Raw genomic sequence first — 22,134 nt, forward strand, 5'->3', positions numbered from 1 at the left:
AGGAACTTTGTACTGTCAGAGGAGCCCGATTCTGGCTCAGTCTTCCAATAGGAACCATGGTGGTATGAGAGACCTTCCAACCTCAAGGACATTTAGGACGAAAATGCACATGGCAGTGTCTCAGTGAAATGTCTTTGCTGGGATTAAAAGCACCAGCAGTGGCAGGTCTAGCTGTCTTTACTTCTCCCTGAACCTTGCTGTAATTGAGATTTTTTTGGAAGGTCACCTGGATGAAGCAATAAAATCAAATTCTGGTTTGATGTGTTTCTATACTTTGTATCTGACCATGACTGGTGAGCGAGTCAGGATGCCCCGCACTCTCTGTGCCGTGTGTTGCCATTGTAACACTCCTCCTGAGGGTTCTGCTGGAGAATGGGCCATGCTGTGTCTTCTTTTCACAGGTCAAGTTGTACAGGTGGATCTAGAAACACTGTCAGGAGTAAATACTGAATTATTTCCATGAAAGTGAGCCCATGGGGCATCCTTTAGGCTTGCAACATGTTGAAATCCCATGGGACTGTCCTTGCTTTACAGAACAGAGGTGTGGGTTTGATGCCTAGGCATTGCGTACAGAAAATTATTAAGAACAGCAATTTCATCTCAAAGGGAAGGTTGGTTTCTGCAGTCAGCATTAGCTGGCAGTGGAGGTGTTTCTTTGTGGGGCAGGCATGCCTGGTGGCTAGACACTAACCAGTAGAAGAAAGCATGATCAAAGTACCTTTTTTTTCCCCTTTTCCTCTGCACAATCAGTTCTACCAACTGGTACAGCTGGTCTCATTAAAAAACGTTAGCTGGAAGGTAGTTGAGTCAGTTCTGGTTAGTAACTAAGCAGGGGTTTTAGGTTGAGCAAAACCTTCAGGTCAGGTAGACTCTGCTGTTGTAATTTTGCAGTCATGAGGCCAGTGCAGTTTCGTGTGATCCTGGATGCACATCCAGATTAACCTGTGGGAAGTTCTCCATGGGAGAGCTCTTTGTGCATGGCAACCCAGGGCAGAAGGTGCACTGCAGGAGGGACTGAAGTTGCTACCGCAAGGCCGACTCCTTCCTGAAAGGAGCTATTTGAAATGCAGTGTCTTAACTAAATCTCCACAGGCACCTGCTGCTTCTCTGGATGAAGTGACGTAACTCAACTATCTCTGTGTCTTCATGACTGCCTGCCAGAGGTTATGTGGTGGGAAATGCTCTAAGGAGCCCTTGCAGACACTAAATACCTTTCTTGGGTGCCCCAGCCCTACTCTTGAATTCTGGTGCTGCAAGTAGCAGCAACCTGCTTCACAGATGGGTTTTGAAATGTGTTTTCTGCATGTTTCCTTAATGATTTCCTCATCTCCCCTCCACCCTGACCCAGCCCCTAATTCCTTCTTAGTCCAAGCCCAGAGCTGCTGATCACAGAAGCAGGAAAGCTCTATTCCCAGCCTGCATTTAGAATAAAATCAACATTTCCTCCTTCTCCCATCTGATAGGATAAAAGATGCCTAACTCCACTGCAGGCTGCCCCAGTGGGTGGGGAAATGAGATGCTGTCCTCTCCCTATAAACTGATGTGTATGGAGGATGGGACTGAGCGCATGTCAGAAGTCTCATGGTGCTTTAGGTTCACTAGAGCCCTTTCTCACTTGATCCCTCTCCCTTGCAGGCCATGGTGGAGACGGTGAACAACCTCCTACAGCCACAGGCTCTGAACGCATGGAGGGACCTGAACGCAAGCGAACAGCAGCGTGCAGCCACCAAGTTACTCGACACCGTGGAGGACAGTGCCTTCGTGCTGGCTGATAACCTGCTGAAGACAGACATCGTCCGGGAAAACACTGACAACATCCGTAAGGCACAGATCCATACATACCGAGAGCAGCTGGAGGAAGAGTAAAGGCTGGGCAACGTGGCTTCAGTCTTGGCCCCTAGATTAACTGGAGAGCAATTTATTAGATATGTCTTGGCCCTTTGTCTGAAGGACTTAAAAGTCTTTCCAAAGGAGCCTTAAAGGAATAAGGCAGCTCTCTACCTTTGAAATCCCATGGAAAATGAGCACCTAACCTGCCTTATTACTCCTGGTTTTGAGGGCAAAATCTGTGCTAGAGCAATGAGACCACTGCTTCACAGGGAGATTGTTCATTGTAATGCAGTTCTGTTTCATTTCATACAAATTTGTGTCTTTATTTGGCTGATTGTTGATTTTAATTAAAAAACAAGCATGATGGAAAGCACCAGCACTCCCACTGTGCATATGTAAAATGAGAACAACTCTTCTTTCTGTTCCTATGAATACAGATCCTGAGCACTGATAACATTTACAGAAAGTACCAATCGCCAGTGGCAAAGAACTAGCGTTTTCAAATTTTCATTTTAACCATTGTTCTTAATATCCTGAGGTTCTTGTTTACAAGAACTGGTTGTCTTTTGTCTTCCACAGAGAGTAAAATTTATTTGTTTTTTTTTTTTAATTAAATTTAAAACTTCTTCAGGGCAAAGATTTAAAAAGAAATAGGAGCCCAGACAGAGTCTAGCATGAAACATTGTAAGTTGATTCCTCTGCTCTCAGATGGTCTGGAACACCATTTTGTAGCTTTGAAGTATCATGTCGAAGATTATTTTGGTAGAGATTTTTCTTAGTGTCGGTCTCTCTTGCAAACAGAGCTGGAAGTTGCAAGACTAAGCACAGATGGGAATCTGGAAGATCTGAAGTTTCCCCAGAACATGGGCCATGGGAGCGCCATTCAGCTGTCAGCAAATACCTTGAAACAAAATGGTCGAAATGGTAAGTCCAGTACCTCCGGCCACGTGGGCCTCATGAATCAGTCATGCTTTAGGCATTGTTTTGTCTTCAACCAGTTGTAAGTACAGTGTTAATCGCTATGTTAATAGTTAAATTAGCAGTAGCATCAGTTGCTTATGCCCTTGACTGCAAGCTAGGTTGGCTGACTGGAAATGTATTGCATTGCTAAGTGACTCACAGCCTTCAAAAGTGTTACGTGCTGGTAAAAATGCGTCAGATCCTTAAATGGTGTGGCTGTTGGGGCACAGCGCTGAGTCCATAGAAGTACCTTTAACTGCTGTTGTCTGCAGTAGGACGCTTCAGATGGGGTAAGAGGCTTGTTCTGAGTAAACTGCTTCACAGTGGGGCGCTATACAAATATCTGAAAAGGGAGAGGGAAGAAACAAGAGTAGCAAATATTAATAATGAGCCAACATAGCAGAAGAGGTTGATTAACTGTCATGAGTCTAAATCTTCAGTGCCTTTCTCTCTGAAGCTTATGAACATCCTGATATAGCATAAATTAAAGATGATGTTATATGTGAATGGTGTTCATGCTGCCAAGCCATTTATTTCCTGACCAGGAATTCGAGCGGACACGTTTGTTGACCTCTACAGCCCTGCTATAGACCTATTTCAAACTCCCAGGCTTTCTACTAATGGGCCTAACATGCTCCTTTTTATGAGTTCCTTTAAAGTTTAACCTGTGTGCAGGGGGAAAGCACTCTAGTACGGGCTTTGATCACTGCAGGCAAAACAGAGTGATAGGGCAGTCTTACAGCCAGACCAGATGCGTTAAAGCTGCCAAAAATTTTGACAACTATTGAGAGAAAAGTTTGGTGTGGTGGTTCAGAAAGCAAGTTTTTCCATTGGCTTCCTTCACAGGGTTTGGTACTTTTCCATGTAGGATTTGAAGAGAAGTATTTATTTTAGAGACAGTGTAAAACCCAAGATGCGTACCAAAACTCCAGCGGGGCAGGAGTTTCACTCTACTAGCAGGCTTTAGAGATTTTTAGGGAAAGAAAAACTGTGTTGGCAGTGTGGAGGGGGAAGTCTGTATTTCTAAGCATGGTACCACTAGAGTTCTGGTCAAATGAGGAGAGCCTCATCAATTCGCACCAGCTTGGCACCTGCCTGGATGTCACCAAAGAGCTAGACATATAATTATCGTAGAAGGGTTTAGGTTGGGAGGGACCTTTGGAGTCATCAGTGCTTCACCTTCCTCAGAAGCTGGGATGATTCCTACTGAAACAAAAAGATACCTCCCCACAACTAATACATATAAAGGCAAACTAATCACATTCAATTCTTATTTATAGCCTGTGAAATAATGTGCAAAACAGAAGGCAAACTGGATGGTTTCAGTTAAAAAGAGTTGGCTGGTAGCCTGGGTTTTCTGCAGGCTCCCTAATGGTGGTTTTTTTGTGGAAGAGGGGATATCCGATTGGCAAATTAAGAAAAGAAATATATTTTTTAATGAAATCTCTGCAATTTTATTTTACCCTTCATGTGAGATTGGAATTGTCTTGGAAAGTTTTGGATTCTTTCTCCCAGATTTGTCCCCACACTTTCCTGAGGTAGTCTTAATTTATTAATGGACTAAATTATAGTTTTATACTGCATCTCTGTGACAGGCCAGAACCAAACATGTTTCCCAAGCATAAAGTGGAGAATGAAGTGTTATGTCAGGTGAGAAATGGGCCACCTGGCCTCTTTTCTCTGGAGCCAGTTACACCCACTGACACCAAAAATAAGCCTACCTTCTTTATCTGTTGTCTGCCAATCTGTTTGCTTATAAAAGTTTGTTTTAAGAGAGGCATCTCTGCCCTTCTTATCCATGGACTACTTGTTGCTCCTTGTGGTGCTCATTGGGATTGGGGAGAGGAGGTGAATTTTCATATGCCACATCTTGGTCCTTTCACATTTTCTCAGAGAAGTTTCAAAGTTGGTTCAGAGAAGAGATTTGTCATCTAAAAAAGAAACCCCAGTGCGCTGACCTGGATATCTAACCTCTTACTACTCTTCTAGGTGAAATCAGGGTGGCTTTTGTCCTGTACAACAATCTGGGCACCTATCTCTCCACGGAGAATGCCAGCATGAAGTTGGGAACAGAAGCAATGTCGACTAATCACTCCGTCATTGTCAACTCCCCTGTCATCACAGCAGCAATAAACAAAGAGTTCAGCAATAAGGTTTACCTAGCTGATCCTGTGGTGTTTACTGTCAAGCACATCAAGGTGAGTGAGTTCGAAAAGCACTACTTTTTTTTTCAATTTCTAAAATAAAGTGATGCAAAAGTTGGCTGATGTGAAGCCCCCAGCAGTCCTTGATTAGATTTTGAATTATACATTTGTTCCTTTGCACTTTGTGTTATTTATGGAGAATGTCTCTTTTCCATTGCATTAATAAAAGTAAAGAAAGAGTCTCCTTTGAGCTGATGCCCATTGCTCAGTTGCTGACACACGTCATTCTGTAATTAAAAACTACCAATATATTAGAATAGACCATAATATTATTTTATCATGGTGGCAGGCGATATTAGAGGAAAGTGGAATTACAGTGAAAGAGGACAGCTAGTCCTCCTGTTAGCCAAGCACAGTCATTGCAAAAGTTGATTGCTTAAAGCAATTAATTTCTCTGCTCTGCAATGCAAATGAAGCAATCTGATTTTGAAGAGCTGGATTTAGTCTATGGCTGAAATTAATCAAGAACAAAGAACTAAGTTTGCATTAGCAAAGAGAGCAGCAACAGTCTAACTTTCTCTGGTATCGGCAAGTAATACTTGATGTATAAACCACTGCCGATTGTTTATCCAAAATTAAAAGGGTGAGAGTTACAAAGTGCCTCTGGAAAAAAAAATAGTGCATTTAGAAATTTCTGAAACCCTATCATTTTTATTGCATTTATTCATTTCTTCCCTGCAGCAGTCAGAAGAAAATTTCAATCCAAACTGTTCATTCTGGAGCTATACAAAGCGTACAATGACAGGGTATTGGTCCACCCAGGGATGTCGCCTCCTGACAACTAACAAGACGCACACCACATGCTCCTGCAATCACCTAACCAACTTTGCTGTCCTGATGGCACATGTGGAAGTTAAGGTAGGCATTGCAGATTCATGGGCTGCCAACGCACTGGGCAGGAAAAGTGACCAATGTAACATCATTTTGTTACTGCAAGTGGAGCTGAGCAGAGAAATTGCTGCGTGACAGTAACTCTAACAGTAGAAACAATCTAGTGTAAATCTTCCTTCTGCTGTACGATGAAACAGGAGATAGTCACACCAATGCAAAGCCTGTCGAGCTCTTGGCATGGTCAGCTCTAAGCTGAGGATGACAAGAGAGCAAAATTAGCTGTTAGCACATACTTTGCTTACTGGTGCAGAACATCATCTGGCTGGGTCCTTGCTTGTGGGGTCTTCACTGTGCCACCAGGGAGTAGCAAGCGCCATGGGTGGTAGGACAGAAGCATGCAGAGCCTGCCTTGTGGGGTGCAAGTTGTGTGTCCTGCTTGTAGCAGCTGGAGATACACCGCTACACATTTGTGTGAGGTACATGTGTGGAGCCAAATGTATTTTCCAGCTTTCAACTAGGGGAAAAAGATACATTCTCTGTGTCTCACTATGTGACAGTGAGCTACACATACAAGGGAAGCTCCTTATGCCATCCAGCATGGACTGTACATCTACCCAAGGCCAGTACGTGATCAGCTAGTTCCCTTGCCTGCATTTAGGTCCCTGGTGTAATTCTGGCTTCCCATATGACTATCCCCACTGGAGCTAAAGAAGTTACTCCTGAAAGTAGATGTTCCTCATGGTAGCAGTGGCTTGGGGCGTGAAGTGCACATTTGGGATTTTATTCAAGAACAGAATGGTTGAGGCGGTCCTCCATTTCCTGAGCTGTCTTGGCTGTCTTTGGTTGAGAACAGTCTCAGCTGCTATAGAAAGAAGAGAAGGCCCTGATGCCCAAAAGATTTGGGCCTAGTTATTTTCTGTGTTGCGGTGTCTCCGTTTCATGTGCCTGGCACTGCAGCAGAATCCATGGCTCTGAGCTAGATACAGATCTGTCATCTTCCATGCAGGCAGAACATTTCAGAGACACTTCCATGGCTCCATAACCACAAAAGCTATTATGGTTTTAAAAGACCTTTTCTCAAATAGTCTTCCAGTGTCACTTCTTCGTATATTTTTGTTTCCCTTGATAATCTGAAGAGGACTGTAAAGAGCTGCAATAAAAATATATATTAAATCACCATCATACATGACCAAAGCTCTGCAAAAAAAGAAATGGGAGCCTGGCAGCACATTTGCCACAACAGCTGGATCCAGCTGAGAGGGACAGGATAGATCTGCTGCTTTGCTGCAGGATGACATATCCATTGTATTCTGCAGGAGTCTCTACTGGTCCAGGAGACTGCAGTTAAATGGCTGTGGAATTATCCTGGGAGATGTCTGAAGAAATGGCCTATTCAGAGCACATGTTTAGAGGTTAATGGCATTCTGCATTCCAAGTCTGTTTTTGCCAGTTTCCTACAACTGCTTGAATTTTCAAAAGAAATGTGTGTTTGGCTCTTTATCACCTGCCTGGAGCTAACAGATATACCTGGGTCACTGAAGTCAGAGGTTGCACCTGGGAAATGCAGATAACTTTCCACTCCACTGGTGTGAATGAGGGTGATCCTACTGCATGGTGCAGATACAGGCTAGTGCCAAACAAGCCTCTTCCCAAACTGCAAGTAGGTCTGCCTTGTCTGCACGGCATTTCACCCAAAATTCATTAGGCTAGTAGCGCTGGTGTAATCTCATCTTGCAGAAAGAGAATGTGAGACCCTTGCTTGCCCACGCTCAGCCAACAGGTTAGAAAGAGCTACAGCTGGAAGCTTCCCGAGTGCCAAGCCAGTGTGCTATTAGCCAGTGCATGTTTCTGGGTGTTAACAAGTGCCCTGAAGACTTTCAGGTCATGTTCTATCATTTGGCTGCAGCCAAAGTATCATTGCTGTAAGAGCCAAATTGGCTCCACTTTGTTGACGCTGATGCAACCAGACAGCTTCCTGGCATGTCCACTTTAGCAATGATCTGAGGGCAAAGGCAGGTGCGTACCCTGCAAACGTCTGCAACTCTTCCCTCCAGCTGCTCATCACCTTGCTCTTCCTGGCAGCACCATCCCACTCCAGTCTGCTGGTGGAGCTGGCCATGTGGCTTTTGGCAGATCTGGGAGGTGGCTTGTATGACATTCCTTATGCTGTTACAATGAGTTGCTTTTAAAGTCTTGGCAGCAGAATATCTGCTGGTTTGGAAAGGTGAAGGTTTAAAAATAAATGGGGGTTGTTGTTGTTCATTGACTTGCACTCATCTCTCGTAGGTATGCTTTTGAGCCATTTTATTGTCTCATGTCTTGTACAAAAAGGCGTTCCGTGCCCCAAGGACCTTTTAGACTTCTTGGAGGTGGAACAATCCTTGGGGAAAGGTTGTTGCATGCTTGTGCAGGACCTCTTACAGCAGTGTTCTAGCCAGTGACTAGGATCCCTAGAGAGGACTGTCGTACACATAGTAATTAATAATATTCTGGGAGTTTTGCAACAGAAACAATTTTCTCCTGTAATTGAGAATTGTAGTTTACTTACTTCAGTTTGTCGGATTTTTGGATCCATAGGGAGCATCCTTTGGTGTAATGTGTATCCACAGCACCCTACCTAATGAGACTGAACACCAGGCATCGTGGGGAGCAGACATCGGAGCTCCTTAATCAAAAGCCAGCACCAATTTGACAAGTGTCACTTCTAGTCATGAATGATCTCCCTCCCTGGTAGCATGGCAAAAGAGCGTGTTCTCTGGAGGAGACCTCAGTGGCTGCTCTGCGAGTTACGGGCTGGGATTTAATTATTAGCAGAGCATATGTGGCAAGGCAGAGCTGGAAGGTAGAGCCTCTGAGGAGGTGATTGATGGCCGTCTGGCTCTCTAGTGTGAAACAGCAATATGTCTTTGTCCAAAGGGGCAGAAAATGACATTAGCTGACCACAGCACCAGGGATTTTTCAGTGTGCTTCAAGAGTAGAAGTTGCTGGGATCAATTCCAGCCTTAATAGGACAGTACCTGATTAAGAGGAGGAGATTTTAATTTGAAGATGCTTTCTGCCTGTTAGAATTAGTTGGGCCCAGAGTTTCTTATTTACCCATATATTTCAGTGGGGCAAATAACAGTGCCCGAGACCAAGAGCTTACTGTGTGCACAGGCAAGATGCATAGCTGCTGGGAAGGGCGATGGACCTGCACCCCCAGATACCCCTCCAGCTGCTGTCAGAGCCCCAGCTAGCATGGGGAGAGGACAGCAGGACCATAATGACCTCTGAGCTGGACCTTGCTGATGCATCCTTCTGGCAAGGGATGGCCTTACAGACCTGCAGCGTTCATTGCCCTTTTGGACAATTTATCAGGAAAAATGAGAACCTCCATTTGGAGAGAGATTTTAAGACTTGGAAACAAATCACTGTTTTCATCAGCTAAGAAGTTAATTTGGCCTGTGTTACGGGAAATTTATTACAATTTCTGATATATTTTGTTAAGTTAGTAGATATGTTTAACATAGATAACATCTATGTTAAATATCTATCTAATGTTTGAATCGGTAGGATATTTGTTATGACCCTTAAAAACAATAAAAACCTGGTGGGTCCCATGCCATGGGACAAAGCCCATAGTTAAATAAGCCATTCTACCTATGTAATTGCTGCAGAATTATTCAAAATTTACAAGCTGTTTTTCATACAAGCTAGCACTTTGCATCATATTAATTATAGCAGATGCATCTTAAATGTACCATGGGAAAAATACGCAGCCAGAAAACAAGTTCAGAGCTGGTGGGAAAATGCAATTAAAAAACCCACCCAAAACAGAATAAGCAAAGGTACCTCAGGGTAGATAAATGTTGCTTATCAGTATGTAGTGAATGCCAGAGCTTACTCTTCTTTTAAAAATAAATAAATAAATAAAACAAAAGAGAAAGGGGGGAAAAAGAAAGGTGTTTTAACTGTAGCAATTAATTGGAAGCTTTCAGATGTTATTCTACACCACAAACATGTTACACCATGCTAATTATTTGGGGAATGGAAGCATAAGGAGAGAAAGGAATAAAAATATATGAAGTCTAAATGGAATGCAGTGGTCCATTGCCTAAAGCAATACAGCCATTTCGGGTATAAAGAGCAAGCTGAAGTTATTGCAGTGCTGGCTTATCCATATATTAGCACTTGTGGAATTGAACAGCAGTGAATGAAAGCAGAAGTGGGTGCAGGATTGCAAAAACACCCTAACTGAAGAATTAAATTACTAAAACTGCTGTGTAATGAATTTTGCAAGACAAATCGTTTTGTACCATCAAAGGGGTTAATTCTCAAAAAAAAGATGTATTACACATTGCAAAAGGTAACTTATTGTAATATGTTACTAAATAAGAACTGGTTTAATTAAGCAGAAAAGTTACTAAATGTGCTTGTCTTCAATGAGATTTCAAAATTCAAAATACAGCAGTATTTGAGCTGGTGTTAGGAAAAGAAATCTGACTTCAATGAACTCCAAGAATAAGGAGTTGTAAACAGCACGTTTGGTTATACCTTAGGTCAAATATACCTATTAGGTCAAGTCATCTATGCCTACAGGGTTGATTCAGAGTTGTAACTGGTAGCAGTCCTTAAGCTTTTTGTCTAGGTGGGCAGAAAGTCGCTCCAGGGAGTTCCTTGAGTTCCCCACCCTCAGTTTGACACACATTGTTTTGCATTGAGTCATAGTTGTTTCTTACTGTTTCTAGTTCTGCCAGGTTGGATGTCTTGCTGGTCCTTGTCTGTGCGTTCCCTGAAGCATTGACCCAGATCTTCTCAGGTAGCCACTTTTGGGTGTCCAACCTGAAACCATCTAGAGTGTGGCTTCAGAAAGACATACTCCAAGCCCTTGAATTTGCAGTTTCTTAGCTCAGGGCTTGCAGGCATCAGAAATTTGAGCACACAGCAGCTTATTAGCCACAGCTTTCTTTCCCCTCCGTCCAATGGGTACATATTTGCTTAGCATCGCCCTTCTTGACTCTCTGATCTGCAAGTCAGGGCTAGTTGCACAGTAAGGAGCTGTGCCACAGAGCATGGGGACAGCATCACCCCGCAGGGTTTCCTGATCCTCTGTCCTAAAATGTGCAATTCAAGTAGCTCCCACTGGCAATCACTAAGCCTTGCCCTGTGTCTTGCTACCACCTTCCTTTCTGGCTGAGAGCAGGATGAACACATGGGCCAAAGTGAAGGTAGTGGCTGTGGTGTGGTGGAGCCATGTCCCAGCTGTCTACTGGCACTGGGCTTGGTAAGACCATTGGTGCAACAGCACAAGCTGATGACGCTGTGACCAGATTTCTTCCAGGAACTCAAATTAACAAGCCAGCAGCTTGGCTGGGTAGAAGTCTACACTGAGTTTGGCACAGCCTCCATAGCTCATTTCTTGGTTTGGAGGTGCCTTATGAGTAAGCACAGCTGCACCACTTTACTAAATCCAGCCAGCAAGGGAGGGCAGGGCAATGGATGCAATTATTGTCCCAAGCCTCTCCTCTCCACAACTGAATCTCACCTCAACTGCATCCCAGTTGCAGCGGTGTTGGTGAGTATGATGCAAATGCTGGGCTCTTGCCACATGCCATATCCACAGTAGTGTTTGTAACACAGGGCAAGGTGAGGTCTGCATCATAGAATTATAGAATGCTTTGGGTTGGAAGGGACCTTTAGAGATCATCTAGCCTAGCCCCCCTGCAGTGAGCAGGGACAGCTTTAACTAGATCAGGTTGCTCAGAGCCCCAGCCAACCTCACCTTGAATGTTTCTAGGGATGGGGCCTCCACTACCTCTCTGGGCAACCTGCTCCAGTGCTTCACCACCCTTATATCCAGTCTAAATCTCTCCTCCTTTAGTTTAAAACCATTACTCCTTGTCCTGTCACATCAGGCCTTGCTAAAAAGATTCTCCCCATCTTTCCTATAGGCCCCCTTTAAGTACTGAAAGGCCTCAATAAGGTCTCCCCACAGACTTCTTTTCTCCAGGCTGAAGAACCCCAACTCTCTCAGCCTGTCCTCACAGGAGAGGTGCTCCAGCCCTCAGATCATTTTTGTGGCCCTCCTCTGGACCCGCTCCAACAGGTCCATGTCCTTCTTGTGCTGAGGGCTCCAGAGCTGGACGCAGTACTCCAGGTGAGGTCTCACCAGAGCAGAGTAGAGGGGCAGAATCACCTCCCTCAACCTGCTGGCCATTACCAGCTCATGTCCAGCTTTTCATCCACCAGTATTCCCAAGTCCTTCTCCGCAGGGCTGCTCTCAATCCCTTCATCCCCTAGCCTGTATTGATATCGGGGGTTGCCCCATCCCAGGTGCAGGACCTTGCACTTGGCCTTGTTGAACCTCATGAGGTTCACACAGACCTACCTCTCCAGCTTGTCCAGGTCCCTTTGGATGACATCTCGTCCTTCTGGTGTGTCAGCTGCACTGCTCAGCTTGGTGTCGTCTGCAAACTTGCTGAGGGTGCACTCAATCCCACTGTCTATGTCACTGATGAAGATATTAAATAGCACCAGTCCCACTATGGACCCCTGCGGGACACCACTTGTCACCAGTCTCCATGTGGACATGGAGCCGTTGGACCATGACCCTCTGGATGCAACCATCCAGCCAATTCCTTATCCACCGAACAGTCCACCCATCAAACCCATGTCTCTCCAATTTAGAGAGAAGGATGTTGTGAGGGACTGTGTTGAATGCTTTACAGAAATCCAAGTAGATGGCATCCATTGCTTTTCCCTTGTCCACTGATGCAGTCACTCTTTCATAGAAAGCCACTAGGTTGGTCAGGCAGGACTTCCCCTTGGTGAAGCCATGCTCGCTGTCTCGAATCACCTCCCTGTCCTCCATGTGCTTGAGCATAGCTTCTAGGAAGCTCTGCTCCATGATCTTCCCAGGCACAGAGGTGAGGCTGACAGGTCGGTAGTTCCCAGGGTCCTCCTTTCTTCCCTTTTTAAAAATGTTGTTTTTAAAACAACATTTCCCTTCTTCCAGTCAGCAAGGACTTCACCTGACTGCCATGACTTTTCAAATATCATGGAGAGTGGCTTGGCAACTCCATCAGCCAATTCCCTCAGGACTCTGGGATGCATCTAATCTGGTCCCATAGACTTGTGTACATTGAGGTTCTTTAGGTGGTCTCAAACCTGATCTTCCCTTACAGTGGGAGGGGCTTTACCCCCCTGGTCCCCATCTTTTGGTCCATCGATTCGGGAGGGGTGAGGAGAGAGGTTGCCGGTGAAGACCGAGGCAAAGAAGTTGTTGAGTACCTCAGCCTTCTCCTTGTCTGTTGATACTAGGTCGGCATTCTTGTTCATCAGGGGGGTACACTTTCTTTGACCTTCCTTTTCTGGTTGAAATACCTGCAGAAGCCCTTTGTTATTCCTTACATCCCTTGCAAAATTCAGCTCCAGCCGTGCCTTGGCCTTCCTGACCTCCTCCCTACACAACTGGGCAGCTTCCCTGTACTCTTCCCAGGATACCTGTCCCTGCTTCCACTGCCTGTGCAGTTCCCTCTTGCTCTTAGTTTGACCAGCAGGTCTCGACTCAGCCATGCTGGTCTCTTCCCTTCCTTGCCTGATTTCTTACACCTGGGGACTGAGAGCTCTTGCACTCTATGGAAGGTGTCCTTAAAGATCTGCCAGCTCTGTTCTGTTCCCCTGTCCCTGAGGACTGTTTCCCACGGGGTCTTTCTGACTCCTTGAAGAGCTGGAAGTTTGCTTTCCTAAAATTTAGGGTCGACTATACTCCTCGTTTTTCCCATGTCCCTCAGGAGTGTGAACTCCACCAATGTGCGATCACTGCAGCCCAGGCTGCCTCCAGTCTTGACATCACCAATGAGCTCACTTGCATTGGTGACCATCAGGTCCAGTATTGCATCCCCTGAAGTAGGGGTATCTATTACCTGGCTTAAGAAGTTATCCTCAATGCATTCTAGGAATTTCCTGGATTGCCTACAGCTCGCTGTGTTGATTTTCCAGCAAATGTCGGGGTGGTTGAAGTCCTCCAGCAGGACGAGAGTCTGCAAGCGTGAAGCCTCCTGGAGCTGGAGCAAGAAGGCTTTGTCAGTAGGCTCCCCTTGATCACGCGGCCTGTAGTAGACACCAGCCACAAGGTTCCCTTTGTTGCCTCTGTCTCTGATTCTTACCCATAAGCTTTTGACCTGCTCATGGCTATTCTTCAGGGACTGCTCTTCACATTGTATCGATTTCTTTATGCAGAGGGCAATGTCTCCGCCCCTCCTTCCTCACCTGTCCCTTCTGAACAGCCTGTAGCCATCGATAACCACATTCCAGTCATGGGATTTGTCCCACCAAGTTTCAGTTTCAGACCTGATGGTCATAGCTTTCTAGTAGCACAGCAGCTTCCAGTTCTTCCTGTTTGTTCCCCATGTTGTGTGCATTTGTGTAGAGGCATTTCATCTGGGCTGCTGGCCATGTCACCTTCTTAGTGGAACATCCCTTGCTTCCCTTGGGGTGTTTCACAAAGGTTTCCTTGTTGGCTCCTACTACCTCAGGAGCCCCCAGCTCATCTCTGCAAGACTTCAACTGTGCTGCAGCATCCTCAGCACACCTCTGGGCAACAGGTTGAGGGCTCATAGTAGCACCCCATCTCTCTAACCATTGTGTACCATCCCACAGCTTGTCACAGGCAAGCCTGATATATTCCCCCTCCCCCTTCACATCTAGTTTAAAGCCCTGTCAATGAGCCCCACAAGCTCCTGAGCAAAGACCCTCTTTCCCCTTTAAGAAAGATGGCTCCCATTTGACACCAGCAAGCCTGGTGCCATATAGGCTGTCTCATTCTCAAAAAACTCAAAGTTGTGATGGTGGCACCAGCCATGGAGCCACATATTAATAGACTGGATCCTCCTGTTCCTTCCAATGTCACTGCCCACAACTGGAAGGAGGGAGGAAAAAATAACCTGTGCCCCAGATTCCCCCACTAACTGTTCCAAGACCCTGAAGTTTCTTTTAATCACCCTTGGGCTATGTACTGCAACTTCATCACCACCCACATGAAAGAGCAGTAATGGGTAGTAGTCCGAGGGCCATACCAGGCTGGGAAGTCTACGGGTGATATCTCTGACCCAGGCTCCTGGCAGGCAGCAGACTTCCCTATAAGGAGGGTCTGCCCAGCATATGGGACCCTCCGTTCCCCTCAGAAGGGAGTGTCCTACAACTATGACCCATCTTTTCCTCCTTGTGGAGGTGGTAGTAATATGGGGGTTAGATCTTTCTGGTCTTGGTGACTCCTGTGGCATAGATGGATCGACACCCACATCATCCACCGACTGGTCCTCCACATACCTATTGTGCAGAGGCACTTGGGGAGTCATGGTGGACAAGGAAAGGGTTCGCTTGCAGCCCTGATTGTGGACTTGTTTCCACTCGTCGTTCCCTCTAAGACCCTGCCTACATCCTGGTGGGGGGAGGATACTGACTTCCTTTGGTCACAGGCTTTTTCTGGAGGCTGTCCCTGTTCAGGTTTCTGGGAGGCCAGAGCATGGTTCCACCAGTCTATCTCCTGCTCAGACTCCCTGATGCTCCGTAGCCTGTCTACTTCCTCTCTGAGCTCTGCCACCAGGCCAAGCAGATAGTCCACCTGTTCACAGCGTACACAGCTGTTCCCTCTACTGCCATCTGTTCCCAGTGCAAGCTGGTGGCACTCCCTGCAGCCGGAGACCTGGACGGCTGCATGTTTTCCTGGGAGCTCAGTCTGGGTTGATGCATCCTTTCTGGCTAGTACAGAGGATACAGCCTTCTGCCGGGTGGATACCATGGCCATGCCTAGGCTCCCTCTCACCAGCTGAACTTTCTGAACCTAGATCTTGAGCCAGGAGAGAGACTTCACCTTCCCCACACAAACTGACACACCACATCCTGTGACACACTCACACTCCCTGGGGACTGCTTTTGTACTTGAGGGGGTTTGGCCACCCGTCACTCCTGTCCCCGCCCGTGCTGAGTCAGATCTGCCGCTTGCCAGCAGCTCACTCTTTCTCTGTGCACACCTGCCCCGTATCACTTTATTCTGGCCATGGGGGTTTCTGCAGCTTGTGCTGACTGCTGCTTCTGGCAGTCACTGGAAGGGTGTTGCATTTTGGGGACAAGTTTGTGGGAAAGGGTTCTGCTAGGAGGCCTTCATCTTGCTGAGGAAGGCAGAAGAAGATGAAGATGGTTTGTGTGGCCCATGCAGAATATGAAGGCAGCTTTGAGGACTAAGGCAAGGAGAGGAAAGGTAGCTAAACTACCTTGCAGGAGTGCTTGGGGATCTGAGCCTTATTTTAAATGGCCACAGTCAGAAGACAGTAATGTTTCACAGGGGCTTCAGGTGGGATTTAAGCTCTCTTTATTCCTGGGTCAGGACCTGATGGTGCCCACAACAGCATCGCATTTGCAGAGCACACAGGGAATACATACCAGGTCCGTGGGTGCTGTGTCTGCTGTGGAGCAGAACTGCCTGCCTCCCTCAGTGCATCCTTGGGGAAGAGGGAGAGGATAGGTGCTAAAGCAGTGGGATCCCCCCAGCACGTATCCCTCTTGGCCACAGAGCGGGGGAAAGCCCCCTCAAAACCTCTTATGCATGCATAGCCATGGCAGGCGATGACGTTAGCCAGCCCAAACATGCTGCGGGAGCTCTTGGGGTTTCCTCCCGGTCCATGTAGTCCAGCGGATGCTTTTGGTACATCTACAAAACCATTTGTTTCTTAAGTAGCCCTTTGCATTTAGACACAAAGCATTACAGTCAGGTCGTAGCAGTAATTCTCTCTCGAAACCAGCAATGGGGGAAAAAGGACAGAGAGAGCCCGCATGGCCCCAGATAGCTACAAATCTGAGGAGCAGCATCAGCAACACACAGAAGTTCAAATCTGTCCCACTTGGGTCTCTGCCCAGCCCAGCACACTGCCAGCTCCCACTGGGCACTCAGTGGTCATATCTGATCTAGTTGATGACACTGTGTTTTTATTTACTGCTTGCTTATTCCTCCACCCCCAAACATATTACTCTTCCCATTCCTGGAGGGACAGATTAGGCAAAGGAATGTGTCCTTTGCTGCTGGCAGCTTGGTTTGGCTGCTATTTTCTTCTACTGATGTTTTTAATAAGGGAGGAAATGGCTGTTCATCTCGGGGAGAGCCGTTCTGTCATAAGCTGACATTCCCTGGGATTTGTTTTTATTAGCTCAGCTCTGGTGTACAGGCACTGCCAGAGCTGCTCATTGATTTTCCCAGCCTGGATAATATCTAGGCTGCTTGCTCACCCTGCTGTGGTTGCTACCAGGGCTCCTGTAATTCCTCCTGCACAGGGTTTCCATCAGCACTCTCCTCCTGCCACTCTTGGCCCCACCAGAGCGAAAGCAGGGCTTTATTCCAAAGCCAGGGAAATCTTCTTTCACTGAGCTTTGGGTCTGGCTCATGCCTAAACCGTAAATGTAAAACTTATTTAGTATAGAAACCCTTTCACTGAAATGGATTATTTTATTTCTTTCAGTTACTCAATAAGTCACTCCTGTGCTGAAAATAATATGCGTGTCAGCTTACCTGTAAAACTAGTGCAGCTTAGTGGTAACAAAACTTGGTGGCTTGCATGCTGGGCCATGTAGCACCAATCTTGACAGCCATGGTGCATTTGGGCAAGAAGGTGTTTGATTGATGCTGTCAGGAAATTGTCCCCTGGACATCTCCCATGGGCTCTTTCGGTTGCCCAGGTCTTTGGGGAGATGATTGAGAAGCAAGAGTTGATTGTTACCGATACACCAGTGGTTTCAGATGTACTTTGCATGCCTTAGGGACCCTAGGACTTGCGAGGTGCTGGAAGGATATCATTAACGTGTACATCAAAGCTATCTTGTCCTCAGAAAGGGAGTGCTCAAACAGTGCTGGGCAGAGTAAAGAGAAGATTTACTCCTCTTGCATGTCTCTGCAGTTGAGGGACCAGACTCAGAGACTGCAACCCAGATACAAAATCTGGGTGTGCTAATTATCATACTTAACCCTGGAACGCCATATACCGACTGTGTAAACCAGGTATGTTGCTCCCTTATTTGTCACATAGCAATCGGGTGATGGCAAGGATAATCTCATGGCATTGAGGAGAGATTACCATGATTCCTCCTTTTCCCATATTGTTCTGCTTTGTGGCCTGCGGCAGCACAGTATTTCACAAGTTTCAGTTTCCAGCAAAAGGGAAATTCCCTTTTGTTGGACTTTCAGGTGTAAAAGCTCTGGATGTGCCTGGCCTGGGGGCAGCCATGGGAAGGATGCCAGTGTTTACCAACTTCTCCCTGACCCATCGGCTCTGCTGCAGCACCTGAAGTTGGGCATCCCAAACAGTACAGAGCATGCCCAGCCTTTGAAATCCAGCTCACTTCTTCTCTTGGACTTTACTAGAAAAGCTACAAATTCATATTTTTTTCCCCCCAAGGTGTTCTTAAATTGTTCTTGTTCCCAGTTTATTGTTATTATTCCTTTTTGTTTGTTCTTTTGTGAGTTTGTTGAGTTTGGGAAGGGAGGTTGTAATTACAGAGAAGTTGCTTTTATGGTTGTTTCCCAGCACTCCAGGGATGGGTGTTATGTGCATAAAATCAGCATTATAATTACAATTAATATTAAAAAGAAGAGTAGTAAGAGTGGCAATAATATTACGGCAATGAAGACTGCATTTCTTGCTAAGCATGGTGAGCTTTGTGGGCAAGCGGCCGTTCCCTGAGGAAGACCAGGAGCTTAGATAGCAGGTTCCCTCTCCAGGAGCAAAACCACCCCTAATTCCTGCATAGTATCTTAAAGTCAGCAGAGTTATGGTTTTGTGATAGAGGTACAGGAGCTGAGACCCGTGAGATTCATCTCATGTAGGGGAAGAAGCCCTTGGAGAGCTTTCCCTGTGCCAGGCTAACTTTGTCTTGGGATGGATGAATCCGTGCTGTTGGCCGCATCTGGATGGGATGGATGCATCTGGCCAGAGTCTGCCTGGTTTCTTTCTCCTTGCATCCACCCGCATTAGCTGCCTTGCCCCGCTCGCCCAGCCCAGGAGCTCTTAGTCACTTCAGCTTGGCAGGGCAATCTAATCAGGTGAGCTGGCAGGGTTGTTCAGGGAGATGTTGTCCTGCCATTCCCCAGCAGCCTCGGACGAAAGAAAGAATGATTTGCAAGGTGCAAGGTTTGCATTAACTTTTTTTTGCACTAAGAGGGATGGGTGAGCTGGAATGACACTGACATAAACCAATGTGCGACCGCCAGGAAAATGACATGTGGTTCATCTCAGTTTTCTGGGTGCTGCTGGAGGAGCTGGCTGGAATAGGCATTTCTGTCATGATCTACAGTAAGCACACAATGATTTCTTGCCTCTCTGTTGGTCTTGAGACCCCTAGTTCCTTAGATATTAGAAATACTCAGGAAGAGCTACAAGAGCATTTGGGGAAGGGAACCCTCATCTCTCCATTTCCAAGTCCCCCTGGAGAGAAAACTTCCAGCATGGTAGAGATGGAAGAGAAAGTCACTCCCCATGTTTCATTATCATTTGATGCCTATCACTCATGCTGATAAAGCCAAAGAGCTGAAAGGTTTGGGTTTTTCTCACGGGTGCTGACATAGCAGAGTGTATATCAGAAAAGGCCTGACATTTGAAGTGGCTTTATCATTGGCAAGCAGGCAAAGAAAATGGATAAATTAATCACTTTTTCCCTCCGTCTGTCATAAGCTTTTATCCCACAGGGAGGAAAATATTTCCAGTTTGTCCTGGCTTTTTGAAGTGTGACACTATTGTATTTGCCAGCCTACATAATGCCTAAGTCATCAAAATGCCGGAAGTGGAGGGGAATGTGAATACCAATAATAACACAGCCTGGTGGACCACAAAGCTGGGTTTCAAGCCTCTCTGGTCTCTTTAAAAAGCCCCCAGAGATTTCCAGCCAATCTTTCCCTCAGCTCATTGATTCATTGACTCTAACCACTTAGCCCCAAGAAGCCGTCTTGTGACTGACCATGTATTTCTCATTTCTTATTTACATTTTACTAAGTAATGATAGCTCTAATTTCACTGCATCTGGTGGAAACTTGGGGGGTTACAGGCGAGTTTTACAGCCTGAATAAGGTGGTGGGATACCCTCAGTGTCAGGGTCCCAGCACCCCCTTCGTCTTTCTGGGAGGGCCGTGCAGTGCTAGCCCAGGAGCAATCCAGTGGTGTTTTATCGGCAGGGCCAAGGCACATCTATGCTGCCCCTCACAAAACTTTGGTGCTGGGTTGCCCAACTTTGCCACTGCAAGGGCCATGTTTGTATGGCTTTGGGGTAAAACCATGTTACAACTTCATCACAGGGAATCACTCACTTTCCAGGCTGTCTTAAAATCACTGTTCTGTTACAATTTAAAAGCAAATTCATGTTAAAAGGTCTGTCTTTTTTTCTGGGTAGCATTCCAGGGATCAGTCTGAGTTCCCAGGAGTTTTAAAATATAGCTCCAGGGTTTGAAAAAGAAAAATCAAACTTTCTTTCTCCTTCCCTGGTGAAAAAAAATAAAAAACCAAGACATTAAGCGAGCTCTTTCTGTCCAAAGCCTTGAAGCTCATACACCTCTGTGGATGTTTAAAGAGAGTCTTTTTTCACTGTTGGTAAATGGTTGTAATGTACTTGTGATTTTCATCTCCATGATGTTATCATGAATGATTTTTACACTTGAATCACAGTGTTTGATGGTTCTTCATACTGTGCGTCCGCTCCTTTGGCATGTTTGCAAAAGATGGAGCTGCACGCAAAATTAGGTATGACATCTCCGTATTTTCAACAACAGCATCATTGTTTCTAGGATATTTGGGGTCTGAGTCTGTTCAGGGCACCTGCAGCTTGCCAGACGCTTTGGAGTCTGTGTTTCAGGTTGCAGTTTTCCTGATGCAGGATTCAAGTCTAGGTCCATTTAGTCTTTTTGCTACTGGTCGCTTGCGCTACAGCTTGGTGAGCAGATACAAATATTTGGGGAAGGGTCTCAGACAACCTCACTCTGTGTCTGGGATGGATTAGAAGTCATGGAGCATGCGACTGATGATTTTTTTTGGTTTTATCTCCAGCACAGTGATGCAGTCCATGACCTGCTCCTGGACTTTATCACATGGGTTGGCATCCTGCTCTCACTGGTCTGCCTCCTGATCTGCATCTTCACCTTCTGCTTCTTCCGTGGGCTGCAGAGTGACCGCAACACGATTCACAAGAACTTGTGCATCAGCCTCTTTGTGGCAGAACTCCTCTTCCTCATCGGCATCAACCGGACTGACCAGCCGGTAAGAGACAAAGCGCTTTCTGCTCCCGCCACAGGCTCTTGTCTCAGTGCATATGGGATGTTTGACCACGCAGTGAGATATATTCATTACCATGCAGTGAGATATATTCCAGCGCTGCCTTAATTCCATGCATGAGTCCTCACAGGGTGGGGACCCTGGTTGTTAACTGGGAGTCAAATGCTGATGCCTGCTGTGATTTCAGAGGCTGTATGTGCAATGTTTGTAAATAATGCGTGTGTGTATGTTTAATAAGCAGGTTGTGAAAATGCGCTTATACTGTGTACATCTTTATATGTTTATTTGCTGGATTATGTACATACCTACCTTTGTATCTTTGAATATAATTTATATATGCAGAGATGTGTCTATTTTAAAATAGTTCATGCACATTTTCCAAGTGAAAAAAAAGTTCTTCCTTTGGAGAAGGGAAGAGAAGAACTCCCTCATTGTTATTAAAACTCCCAGTAAGAGTAATCCTGACTGTTGCATTAATTCAGCATGGTACAAACACCTTCCCTTGCTCTTTTTAATCCCTATGCAGATTGCCTGTGCCGTCTTTGCTGCCCTCCTGCACTTCTTCTTCCTGGCAGCTTTCACCTGGATGTTCCTGGAGGGGGTGCAGCTCTACATCATGCTGGTGGAGGTTTTCGAAAGCGAACACTCCCGGAGGAAGTACTTCTATTTGGTCGGCTATGGCATGCCTGCGCTGATTGTGGCCGTATCAGCAGCGGTGGACTACCGGAGCTATGGCACGGACAAAGTGTGAGTGGGCTTAAAGTCAGCAGAGTTATGGTTTTGTGATAGAGGTACAGGAGCTGAGACCTGTGAGATTCATCTCATGTAGGGGAAGAAGCCCTTGGAGAGCTTTCCCTGTGCCAGGCTAACTTTGTCTTGGGATGGATGAATCCGTGCTGTTGGCCGCATCTGGATGGGATGGATGCATCTGGCCAGAGTCTGCCTGGTTTCTTTCTCCTTGCATCCACCCGCATTAGCTGCCTTGCCCCGCTCGCCCAGCCCAGGAGCTCTTAGTCACTTCAGCT

The 22,134-nt window shown here is 46.1% G+C and overlaps 1 protein-coding gene across 17 annotated transcripts in view; it reads left to right on the forward strand.

Annotated features, from left to right (window-relative positions):
- The window catches only part of ADGRL3 (adhesion G protein-coupled receptor L3), a 286,653-nt gene that overhangs the window by 209,478 nt on the left and 55,041 nt on the right, over window positions 1-22,134 (forward strand). For 16 of the 17 annotated variants that reach the window (XM_075709711.1, XM_075709712.1, XM_075709714.1 and 13 more), the window contains 6 exons: window positions 1,636-1,819; window positions 2,632-2,754; window positions 4,780-4,988; window positions 5,676-5,852; window positions 20,885-21,094; window positions 21,636-21,856. In XM_075709711.1, the coding sequence (XP_075565826.1) occupies window positions 1,636-1,819; window positions 2,632-2,754; window positions 4,780-4,988; window positions 5,676-5,852; window positions 20,885-21,094; window positions 21,636-21,856 (1,124 nt within the window). The remainder of the gene's footprint in view (window positions 1-1,635; window positions 1,820-2,631; window positions 2,755-4,779; window positions 4,989-5,675; window positions 5,853-20,884; window positions 21,095-21,635; window positions 21,857-22,134) is intronic. The other variant, XM_075709721.1, reaches the window with a different exon arrangement.

The sequence above is a fragment of the Pelecanus crispus genome, chromosome 4, assembly GCF_030463565.1.
Source record: "Pelecanus crispus isolate bPelCri1 chromosome 4, bPelCri1.pri, whole genome shotgun sequence".
Lineage (NCBI taxonomy): Eukaryota > Metazoa > Chordata > Aves > Pelecaniformes > Pelecanidae > Pelecanus > Pelecanus crispus.